The 12544-nt window shown below is 35.9% G+C and overlaps 1 protein-coding gene and 1 non-coding gene across 2 annotated transcripts; both read left to right on the forward strand.

Annotated features, from left to right (window-relative positions):
* The first annotated feature begins 424 nt into the window (after positions 1 to 424).
* TRNAT-AGU (transfer RNA threonine (anticodon AGU)) lies at positions 425 to 498 on the forward strand. Its single transcript has one exon. It is a non-coding gene; the product is annotated as a tRNA-Thr (tRNA).
* A 2910-nt stretch (positions 499 to 3408) lies between these two features.
* Positions 3409 to 4701, forward strand: LOC145613634 (uncharacterized). The gene is made up of 2 exons (XM_081668727.1): positions 3409 to 3434; positions 3894 to 4701. Exons 1-2 carry the CDS (start codon positions 3409 to 3411, stop codon positions 4699 to 4701), a joined length of 834 nt encoding a protein of 277 aa, XP_081524853.1.
* The last annotated feature ends 7843 nt before the right edge of the window (positions 4702 to 12544 follow it).

The following is a 12544-nucleotide window of genomic DNA, read 5'->3' on the forward strand; positions in this document are numbered from 1 at the left end:
AAGCACCTTCGTCCAAATTTGACTGTTACATTACTAATTCAAATTACATACTCAACGAGACTTATTCGAATTTAACTGTAACATTGTTAATGCAAATTACATTATTAATGAAAATACACAATCAATCCGACTATTAACCATGGGCTCCTGAATCATGCATAGAAAGAGTAGTATTTTGTTAAAAAAAATTAATAACATGAAAAATATCAGCAAGCTGGACCGACTATTTAACCCAAATTCATTGAAAAACACAGTTATCCTTTTATCATGTTCCCAATTCACTATATGTAACGTCATCTGTTTGATTTGACTTCAGGTTGTTTTAGTTCGGGCTGGGTCGGGCTTTGTGACCCAATTCTAGCCGCTTCGTTTTTCTACATTGGAAATTGAATTATATAATTTAAGATTGATTCTTTACAAACAAGCTCTCGTAGCTCAGTTGGTTAGAGCACCCGTTTAGTAAGCGGGAGGTCTTGAGTTCGACTCTCAACGAGAGCATTCTTTAATGTTTTTTTTTCTACCTTTTGTAAATCAATATTTTTAAATGTTCTCTATTATTAGTAATCCCCATTTGTTTTATTGTTTATGTCACACAAAATCGCGTTACCACTAGGCATACACTCGGCAAAATTTAAGCAGAATGCGTCTTTTTATTATCGGGTTATATATCATAAAATGTGAAATATAAAGGGTTATTTCGTTTGTATTTTATACAATAATTGGTTTGGAGTTTGGACAATGGTTTCACCATCTGGCTCTTACTATCTGTCGAACCCACAAATAATGTTGTTTGGATCATATAAGCAGGACAATATTGATTTTCCAAGAGATAACCATTTGACCTCAGTACAAGCTAATGAAAGAAAACCTAGGCACAGTTTAGTCAACTTTTGTGGGGTGACTCTCATATAACTCCGTTTTTATTCATTGCATAAGATACTGTATAATCATTATTCAATGAAATAACGTTTTCTTTTTTTTTTTTTTTTTGGATTAACACACCAAACTATTGAAGGTTAATACTAGTCCTACACTGTATTTGTTCTCGTTCCTTTTTTCTTACACCATAGATTAAAACAAAGTTTACGTATTAATGATAGAGTATACGAAGTATAACATATTCTTGGGTCTCAACCATCGACTTAAGCTTTTGGTTGAGATAATCCTCTAACATGGTATTGGAACCAACGTGACACAGAGGTCACGTGTTCTAATCTCATCCAGCCCTTTTTCAATATGGAATTAATTCTCGCCGGGTATACTGTGTTGCAAACTTTAAGAGACGAAGGCAATAATACTTAATTAAGGTGCAAAACATGCTTCCAAAAACATCACAATCATAGAAGGGATAATGGAAGTAGAAATTGGTTAGACTGCTCACTAATAAGGTAATGTTTAAAAAAGGGTCGGGTCATGGGTGGGGCCCAATGAACGAAACTTGTCAATGATGGAAATTCGTCTCTATCTTTCATGAGTTGTTACAATTAAATTTCACTTTATAATTAATTGAAAGATGTGATCACATGAATCTATCGTTGTAATTTGTAATGTATATCATGCTATTTTCCCTCACATGCAGGGTTCTTCATGATTTATTACTAACATTATTTTGTGCTTTGGTTTGTTCTTCTGTGCTGAGGCAATTCCACATGCTCATTATTCATTCATATTAATCATATGTTATTATTCACATTATTATTTCAGTTATTATTTGGTTGTATATACGTACTACTATATATGGATTTTAGTTAAAATATATATAGGCATGTATAGGATATTGAAAAGAAAGTTTGTTTTCATAATGGAAGCTAGCCAATTAGTCAAATGGATTTTTTATTTTTATTTTTTATATTATAAAGGTAAGAAAAATTAAACATTAGAAAGCCCTCCTTACGAGGAGAATTCCTAATGTATGACACTTGTAAGAACTATATAAAGTTTGAATGGTAATGAAATGAGTCTTGCTCAAGGCCTTATCAGAAAGGGATTCCCAATAAAATTTTTAAAAACCAAACCATACCAATAAATTTTAAAGTGAGCAAAGTATATAATTTGGTATGGAACTAATTATGAGCATCGAATCCAAGTCAGATACCATTTTTGACAAATCCGATTAGGAACTCGATGGAATTAATTCAAGTTTTGGTTTCCAATTCAGTTGGCTAGGGTGTCCGATTTTTGGATTGAATCTTGTATTTAATTCAAAAGCTAAATCTAGTTCATCTTTGTAGGCATCGATTTCATTTTTATCTAGTTATAGGGAATCGATCAAACTAGTTTAGCTTTGAATTCAATATTGCTCAAATGCTCACCACTACGGTGCACCACCTACCCACCCCTCGGCTCCCTTTTCCATCAAGCTGACAATCAAATGTTAATTAGAGTTAGTAAATTAACACTCAAGCTTTATTTAGTCACTTATTCTAAATATAAAATCACAAAAGGTCAATAACTTTTCAAAATGAACTCAATATTATTCTATCCATCAAGCATGGGATACTGAAAGTCAAGTGCTAGTGGAAGAGTATTTGTCAGTGAACTAATCCATAGTATAATCAAGTAAAATGGGAAAATTCATTTCAGAATATTATATGGAGTACAACATAAATATTCTTATTTACGTTAAGGTAACCTCATTTGCTCATCACCGTAACCCCCTTATGCTTAATTAATTGCCTTATTGTGAAGTGGTCACACCATGTGGTTAATTAGCCACATATAAGGGCCTGTTCTCTTACGTTGAAATTCAGTTCAGTTCAGCTCAATTCAGTTCAGTTCAGTTCAGCTCCTAATTTCCTTCTCTTATAAAATATTCATTTCAGTTCAGTTCAGCTGAGTTCAGTTCAGTTCAATTTAGCTGAGTTCAATTCAGTTCAGTTCAGCTGAGTTCAGTTAATGAGAACATGCCCTAACTTTGTAAACTTGATATTATTATTGTACGAAGATATACACCTAAATTAACTTATATTATTAATATGACAATAATAAAGATATAAATGAAATAATGCACTAACATCTTAATGGTGAGCAAATTTATTGAAAACAGTTGATAATAAGGGGCACCAATAATTTCTTTAAATAATTGTAGTAACTTGCCAAGTTGCAAAAGTGAAACTAAAGTAGCGTAATCATGTTGAAAAGGCTTTTCATTCAGATTCGAATTATAATTGGTCGAAGATATCAATAAGACATTCATAATAATTAATTAGAACAAAATTAACTTTTAAGTACACATAATTAATTAATCCTCGTATAATTAATTCTAAAGTCCAAAGGGAGAATGACAAACGTAGCATGGCATGCTATTTCTTTCTTATATTTGTCTGTTTTCTCTTCTTTGTTACGCTAAACTAGTTGTAAAGTCTTGTCAGACACACACGCTTCATATAATAACACTGCTTTCTAGTTATGGCTACAAGTTATAACTTGGACATGTATACACGATTGTATTTACTCTGCTTCGATCGATTCAATTTTAGAGTCTTAAAGATATAGTTGTAAGTTTGTAACTTGCAATAGAATGAGGGTTGTGAAAGCCAACATTATTAGATTGGTAAAGTCGGAAAATCGTAACATAGATCCTAATAGATAAAATAAAGTGATAGATATTATTTTCTAGATAATATTTGTCGGATATATTTGTATATATTTTGTATAATTATCTTATTAGATTTCTAACGTGATTAGGAATCGCCTTGTAACATTATATAAAGTGATCAATGGTACACACTTCAATTTGAGGAGTTTTCCTGAAATCTAACATGGTATCACAGCTTTAGGTTACGATCCTAGGTTTTATTCTTTTTTTTTTTCCCTTCTTGCTTCCGCTACACCTTACTGCCGCCCATTCTTCTTCACTGATCCTTGATAATAGCTTGAAACTATGTCTCAAGATGGCGAAACCCCCCCCCCCCTCCTCCACCGCCAAAAACACCAGTGAATGAATTTCACCCGGCCCTCGCGGTCAATAATATCAAAACTGCGATCCCGATTACACTAGACTACACTAACGTCCATTATTTCACTTGGGTTGAATTATTTGAGAACCATGCTTGTGCATACAACGTTCTTGACCACATTGATCCAAAAACTCCCAAACCCACTGACATCTCCGATGCCTTTTGGACTCGTTTGGATGCGATAGTTAAACACTGGATTTATGGAACGATTTCCGTTGATCTTCTCAACACTGTGTTGTCTAGGAAAGCTACTGCTCAACAAATTTGGGATCGTATTAAGGATATTTTTCAAGATAACAAGAGTACAAGGGCGGTATACCTCGAGAATCAATTTAATACTCTTCATCTTGATAACTTCGCCAATGTTACTGCAAACTGTCAACAATTGAAAAGCATCGCTGATCAATTAGCCAACGTCGATCAACCTGTTTCTGATAAAAAATTGGTTCTTCGTTTGGTTGCGGGATTGAACAAAAATGATTTCGATACAGTGGCCACGATGATAGCACAATCCGAACCTCTACCGTCGTTCAACACAGCCAGGTCTCGGCTTTTATTGGAGGAAACTCGTCGGAATTCCGACTCTGCTCCACCAGCTTCTTCTTTCGTTGCCCAACAGCAACCGGGACAACAGGCCGATCTTGTGCAGCAGCAGCCGCAGCAATCCACCGTCGGCAAGGGCGGCGGAACCTCCGGGAAGGGTCGCGGCGGCGCCAAGGGCCGTGGTAAAGGCCGTGGTTAGGAAGGGGGTCGTGGAGCTTCACCCAACCCGCAACAGCAACAGAACACGCAACAACAACCTCAACAATGGCAATATTCTCAACCCAATCCTATTGGGCAGCCCCAATGGGCCCAACAGCAGCAGTGGCCCACTTCTCAGCAGGCTTGGCAGCAACAACAATCTTGGGCCGTGCCTCCTGCCCCGTTTCCAACAACAGGACAATTTCAGCCAAGGCCAATTCTTAGTAGGCCACCTCAGCAGGCCTACTCTATGGGGCCTACCTCTTATGGCCCACCGATGAATCCAACCGAGCTAGGCAGTGCGTATTCATCAATGAGTCTATCAACTCCGGAAAATGGATGGTACATGGATTCGGGTGCAACGTCTCACATGACAAACAATCCAGATACTCTTCTTCCCCTTTTTAATTTAAGCACTAATAATCATATTTTAGTCGGCAATGGGCATCGCATTCCAATTACTGGTTATGGTCATACTTCCCTTCCAAATAATAACCTTAGGCTTAATAATGTTCTACTTGCACCACAAATTATCAAAAATTTAATTTCTGTGCGTAAATTTACTTCTGATAATTCGGTGTCTATTGAATTTGACCCTAATGGTTTTTCTGTGAAGGATCTTCGTACGGGGAGGGTAATAACGAGATGCAATAGTGTCGGGGACCTCTATTCAGTCACAACCCATATTCCAAGCACATGTCTAGCCACATCTCTCACTGCAGTCAACCCGTGGCATGATCGTCTAGGACATCCCGGGCCTTCATCTTTACAGTTTCTTAGGAGCAATAATTTTATTTCTTGTAATAAGGAGCACGACCCCTCATTTTGAAATTCTTGTCAAATAGGAAAACATGTTAGACTTCCGTTTTATGATTCAAATAATAATACTGTTTCTGCTTTTGACATTATTCATGCTGATTTGTGGACCTCTCCAATTCGGAGTATTAATGGTCATAAATATTATTTGGTTCTACTTGATGATTTCACACATTATGTTTGGGCTATCCCTCTTGCTTATAAATCTCAAGCCTTCCAATCATTCTTACATTTTCGACAATATGTGCAAACACAATTTGAACGTCCTGTTAAATGCTTTCAAAGTGACCATGGTCGCGAATTTGACAATGACCCCTTCAAAAAATTTTGCCTTGACAATGGATTGGTTTTTAGATTTTCTTGCCCACACACTTCATCTCAAAATGGGAAAGCCGAACGGATGATTAGAACCATCAATAATGTCAAACGAACTCTATTATTCCATGCTTGCTTGCCCCCTTCTTATTGGTCACATGCTCTAGAGACGGCCATTTATCTTCTTAATATTTTGCCAACTAAATCTCTAAAACACATGACCCCGGCTCAAGCTTTGTTTCGTAAAAACCCATCATATGACCATTTGCGGGTTTTTGGTTGTCTTTGTTTTCCTAATCTTTCCGCAACTGCTCCACATAAACTTGCTCCTAGGTCCACTCCTTGTGTTTTCTTAGGGTACCCTTCCAACCATCGGGGTTATAAATGTCTAGATCTTACAACTCGGAAAATCATCATATCTCGACATGTCACTTTCGATGAGTCTTCCTTTCCCTTTAAAAACTTGGAGAAATTTCAGCTTAAGGACTATGATTTTTTGGGGTTTGATGATCGGTCTCCTCTCCTAACCCATTTCATGCTTCAGCAGCAGCCCAGGCCCAATCCTCAAGCTCACCCCACACCTCAAAGTCCACCAACCACAAACCCACAGCCGTTGGGCGCTGGATTTCTAGCGGCCCAACCAGACGCTGGTGGCCCAGGCCCAGCGGGCGCTGGAAATCCAACGGCCCAGCCAGACCGTGGCAGCCCACGTCCAGCAGGTGCTGGATCACCAGCGGCCCAAGGCCGTCCCTCCCCCAATTGGTATTCTATGCACCATGGTGCACCTAGAAATAGGTGCACCAGGCCCAATATGCGCCCAGCCCAGAAGAATCCGCCCAACATAAAGAAGCCCACCCCCAATAGAAAGAAGCCCAGTCAGTTTTTTTGTTTTTACCATTGAATTTGATATTATCTTTTTTCATTGAAAATCTAAATTTTCATCTTTCCTCTTTTTTTTTTTCTCTTTTTTTTTTCTTATTTTTTTTTATATTTGGAAATTTGTTTCCCTCATTGACAATTTTGATTCTCCCTTTTTTTTACCTCTAAATGACTAGAAGCTCAAAAAATTTCAACAATTGAACTCTACTTTCTCTATCCACTTTAATATAAAGTTTCTTGTATTTTGTAAAATAAAAAATGGATATTTGCTTATTTTTTTTGAGCTTTTTGACCAATTTTGGTGGATTGTGTAATAAAATTAGCAAATCTGATGTTAATCGTTCCATATCCATTACCTTCACATTTTTGTTAACATAACTCATTTTTTATGTTCATATACGTTGTCTTTATGTCTATATATATATGAAGTAATAATTTCTGAATAAATTTTATCAAGTTTTTTGGTGTGAAATAATAATTATTTTTGGATGTTGTGTATTTCCTTCTTTTGTTGTTTAACATTTAATTATAGACAAACTAATGAACACCTTTAAGAAACTTCTGAACATCCCCTAGAAACTTCTGATAAGACACCAGAAGCAATACAAAAGCCCCCATAAACTTCTGATAAGCCCCTAGAATTTCATGATAAGCCACCAGAAAACACTGAACCAACCTTACAAAACTCTGAACCCCAATTACAAACCACTGAACACCCTTTAAAAACATTTTAACCACCTTCAAAAGCCTCAAAACGCCAACCACAAACCACTGCACACCCTACCAAAATCTTTGAACCCTCTACCAAAAAATTCTGAACCCCAACCATAAAACCACTGAACACCCTACAAAAAATTCTGAACCCCAACCACGAACCACTAAACACCCTACAAATACCTCTAAACCCCTTACAAAAACTTCTGAACCCCATTTACAAACCACTCAACACCCTTTAAAAATATTTTAAACACCTTCAAAAACCTTTGAACGCCAACCACAAACCACTGAACACCCTACCAAAATCTTTGAACTCTCTTAAAAAACTTCTGAACCCCAACCATAAACCACTGAACAATCTACAAAAAATTCTGAACACCAACCACGAACCATTAAAACACCCTACAAAAACCACTAAACCCCCTACAAAAACTTTTGAACCTCATTTACAAACCACTGAACACTCTACAAAAAATTCTGAACCCCAACCACGAACCATTAAACACCCTACAAAAACCACTAACCCCCCTACAAAAACTTCTGAACACCATTTATAAACCACTGAACACCCTTTAAAAACATTTTAACCACCTTCATAAACCTTTGAACGCCAACCACAAAGCATTGAACACCCTACCAAAATCTTTGAACCCTCTTAAAAAATTTCTGAACCCCAACCACAAACCACTGAACGCCCTATAAAAAATTCTAAACCCTAACCACGAACTACTGAACACCCTACAAAAACCTCTAAACCCCCTACAAAAACTTTTGAACCCCAACCACATACCACTGAACACCCCACAAAAACCTCTGAACCCCTTACAAAAACTTTTGAACCTCAATCATAAACCACTGAACACCCTACAAAAACTTTTGAACACCAACCACAAATCACTAAACACACTTCAAAAACTTCTACACCTGATGACACTGTCAAAATGCTGCTCAGCCTTCAAACTTTCCTTATAAATAACTCCATGCGTTTTAACTGCAATAAACAAACACAATTCATAATAACCATTACTGGTGTTCAAAAATCAAACAGCAAAGTTCAAATACAGGAAAAAAATGTTCATAATTAATTACGTTTACAATTATAATCTAAAAAGCATATATACAAACTCAAAGAATTATGTAAAACGAAAAGGCTCATTAAAGTATCCTAAATGTTCATAAAATAGAAACATTGTTCATAAAATGATTCTGCTAATAACAATTTTGATAATAAATACAATGGAAAGTCCGTTACTCGAATTATATGAACAAAATGTTCAAATACATGATATAAACAAATTATATTCATAAATTCATAATTAAAGAATCAATTTAACAATTAAATTATAAATGAAACTTGAAATCATAAAAAAAAAAAAAGCAATTAAAATCAAAAATCAAGTTCAACACACTTTCAACAACTTAATTAACATCAAATCTCAAATTAATCAATAATTAACAAATAACAACTAAAATATATGAATATCTTCCAAATTGATAACATAAATTCTGCAGTAAGTAATCATATGAACTGAATGTTCAGAATCATATTAAACGAATTCTAACAAAGTGTTCAATAGTTTAATCAACAATTGATCAAATTCATCACAATTAATAAAAAAATAAAATAAAATAAAATAAACAATGAGAAATTAAAATCTAATTGCAAATTTCAGCAACCGCTTCATTAAAATTTAATCAATCGTTTGATCAATTTATCAATTAATCAATTGAATTACATGAAATTAAAACTAATTAAACCTAAAAATTATCCGCTCAGAATAGTATTAGAATCAATAGCAAAATGAAAAATCAATAACTAGAATCAACAACAAAAAAAACCTAATTAGCAATAATTATCAAATAAATAACGAAATCAACCTGCAGTGTCGAGAACCAGATGTACATAAATTAAATCCATCGCGATGATAGCAATGATGAACAAATTAAATAAAAAAAAATAGAGGAATCAATAATATAATGGAGATAAGTGCACGCATTCAATGAAAAAGAAGAGAGAAAAATGGAGGAGAGAGAAAAATGGAGGAGAGAGAAAATAGAGGAGAGAGAAATTAGAACACGTGAAATAGGAGAAAAAGGAAGAACATTGAGAATTTGAAAGAAGAAACCTACAGTTGGTAACTACTAACTACGTGGCATCAATTCATTGGTTGGTGCACGTAGTTCTGTGTGCACAAGGGTGCATATTATAATTTGCGGTCCCTCCCCTTCTGCTGGGCTTCTTTCCCCTTTTTCGGCCCAATCTCATCAAAACACTCCTAGCCCACCTCCTTCCACCTCAAATCGCCAATCAGCCATGCTATTTCGACCCAACCTTCTTTCCTCACCTCAAATGCAGACGAGATCTCGTCATGGCATTTCTAAACCAAATCCAAAATATGCCCATTTGACCATTGAGCATAAATCCCCATTACCCAAAAATCACAAACAAGCTTTGCAAGACCATAATTGGAATGCCGCAATGTTTGATGAATATAGTGCTTTAATTAAAACGGGAACTTGGGATTTGGTACCTAGACCTATGGGGGTGAATGTGGTTAATTGCATGTGGCTTTTTAAGCATAAATACAAGTCTAATGGTGACCTTGAAAGGCACAAAGCTCGTCTTGTATGTGATGGCAGGTCGCAGGAAGTTGGCGTTGATTGTGATGAGACATTTAGTCCGGTTGTTAAACCGGCAACTATTCGTACAGTACTCAGTTTAGCCATGGCTAAAAAGTGGTCCATTCATCAGTTAGATGTTAAAAATGCTTTTCTGCATGGTGACTTACAGGAAACAGTTTATATGCATCAACCTCCTGGTTTCTATGATCGGAGTAAACCTGACTATGTATGTCGTCTTCGCAAGGCTCTGTATGGTTTGAAACAAGCCCCCCGGGCTTGGTATCAACGTTTTGCGAATTTTTTGATCAAGTTGGGGTTCGTCATTGCTAAGAGTGACACTTCTCTTTTCACTTTTCGGCAAGGGAATGACTTGGCATATTTACTGCTTTATGTTGATGATATTATTCTAGTCACTTCTTCTGACAGGTTGCGCACGGAAATTATTTCTAGTTTACAGATGGAATTTCATATGTCTGACCTAGGGCCATTGAGTTACTTTTTGAGGATTGCAGTTACTCGCACACCCAACTATATGTTATTGTCTCAGCAGAAGTATGCACAGGAAATATTAGAGCGTGCAGGTATGAGTTCCTGTAAACCTGCCGCCAATCCAGTCGACACTAAGTCTAAACTTAGTGCGAATTCGGGTTCTCCGTTCCGGGATCCTACTTTGTATCGCAGTCTTGCAGGCGCACTTCAGTATCTTACTTTTACTCGTCCAGATATTGCTTATGAGGTACAACAGGTGTGTTTATTCATGCATGATCCCAGGGAGCCGCATTTTGATGCGTTAAAACGCATTCTGCGTTATATTCAGGGTACTATTGATCACGGTTTACATTTATATCCTTCTGCTCCTACTCGCTTGATTACTTATACTGACGCTGACTGGGGAGGTTGTCCAGACACCCGTCGTTCCACATCGGGTTATTGTTGTTTTCTTGGGGACAACCTCGTTTCATGGTCAGCAAAGCGTCAGCCTACTTTGTCTAAATCAAGTGCAGAGGCGGAGTATCGAGGCGTTGCAAATGTGGTTTCTGAAGCTTGTTGGCTTCGTAATTTATTATTGGAGCTTCATTGTCCCCTTCGACAGGCTACCATCGTTTATTGTGATAATGTCAGTGCAATCTATCTCTCTAGTAACCCGGTTCATCACCAACGCACCAAGCATGTGGAATTGGACATCCACTTTGTTCGGGAAAAGGTAGCATTGGGTGAAGTTCGGGTTCTACATGTGCCTTCACGATTTCAGTTTGCGGACATCTTCACTAGGGGCTTATCAAGGGAGCTATTTTTAGACTTCAGATCCAGTCTCTGCGTTCGTCCTCCTACCGTTTCGACTGTGGGGGTGTGATAGATATTATTTTCTAGATAATATTTGTCGGATATATTTGTATATATTTTGTATAATTATCTTATTAGATTCCTAACGTGATTAGGAATCGCCTTGTAACATTATATAAAGTGATCAATGGTACACACTCCAATTTGAGGAGTTTTCCCGAAATCTAACATAAAGAATACTTTGTCCATTCTCTTTTAGTTGCGATTTTATTTAGAAAGGCGTAAACTTATAAGAGCACACCATGATTAAAACAGATAGGCTAGGTTATATGAGGTGGAACAATGTGGAGAGAAATTATATACTACAAAGAAAGTGTCATTGTAACAAACTCAATATATTTGCTTGGAAACAAGACCCATACATATGTCATTCATTTATACAAATACTGCAGATATGCATAAAGCGGTTAAGCATTTTATGTCATAGTTATAAACCAAAATGCTCTACATCGATATTTTGGTTTTTAAAAGATTTTGTATACCATTACAATTCGGCTTTTTTTTTATATATATATATTTTAAAATTTCAATCTTAAACGCAATACTAATATCTTTTCATTCTTTTTTATATTTTAATTAGTATATCACACGGACTTGAAACCTATAACTAACAATTCATCTTGTACCCCTCAATTTTTATTAGTATATAATACAGTAATTTTTAGTTTTTTTTTTTTTTTTTCGAAAAGTATAGTACTTTATTTAATTGATTACTTTGTATAATAGTGCTATCGATAAAAATATGTCATGGTAATATAACATTGTAATTTTATATATGGGTGCACATATTTAGCCACAAAAAAGGTTGTGATACAAAGGAGTCTTTCTAGACTCAAGCTAGTAAAGCCAAAGATGCTCCAAGAAGACAAAGTGCAACTATTGAGATAGCCAATAAGGCACTATTACTAAAATCAATTGGCTAGCTAATTACTTTCACATATACTTTAACTTAAAATAACTCTATTAATAAACCATTAATACCATGCACCCAAAACTAAACCAGCTAATCTGAACCAAATTAGTGTTGACTCTTTCACACTGAAATTTCCATCCAATCATACTATCTAGTAGTGATACACTACCAGATTTATAAATTACTAAAATTAGTAATAGTTGCTTTATTTTAATTTTTTACTTCAATAAGTCAAAAC

Source organism: Chenopodium album, chromosome 25 (assembly GCF_948465745.1).
Source record: "Chenopodium album chromosome 25, dcCheAlbu1.1, whole genome shotgun sequence".
NCBI classification, from domain to species: Eukaryota; Viridiplantae; Streptophyta; class Magnoliopsida; order Caryophyllales; family Amaranthaceae; genus Chenopodium; species Chenopodium album.

What these genes read in the sequence shown, in the direction of transcription:
- LOC145613634 (XM_081668727.1), top strand. Translation starts at nt 3,409, where the DNA reads ATGGCTACAAGTTATAACTTGGACAT. An exon ending in ACAAGTTATAACTTGGACAT is followed by an intron (nt 3,435 to 3,893) that starts GTATACACGATT and finishes CTATGTCTCAAG; the next exon opens with ATGGCGAAACCCCCCCCCCC.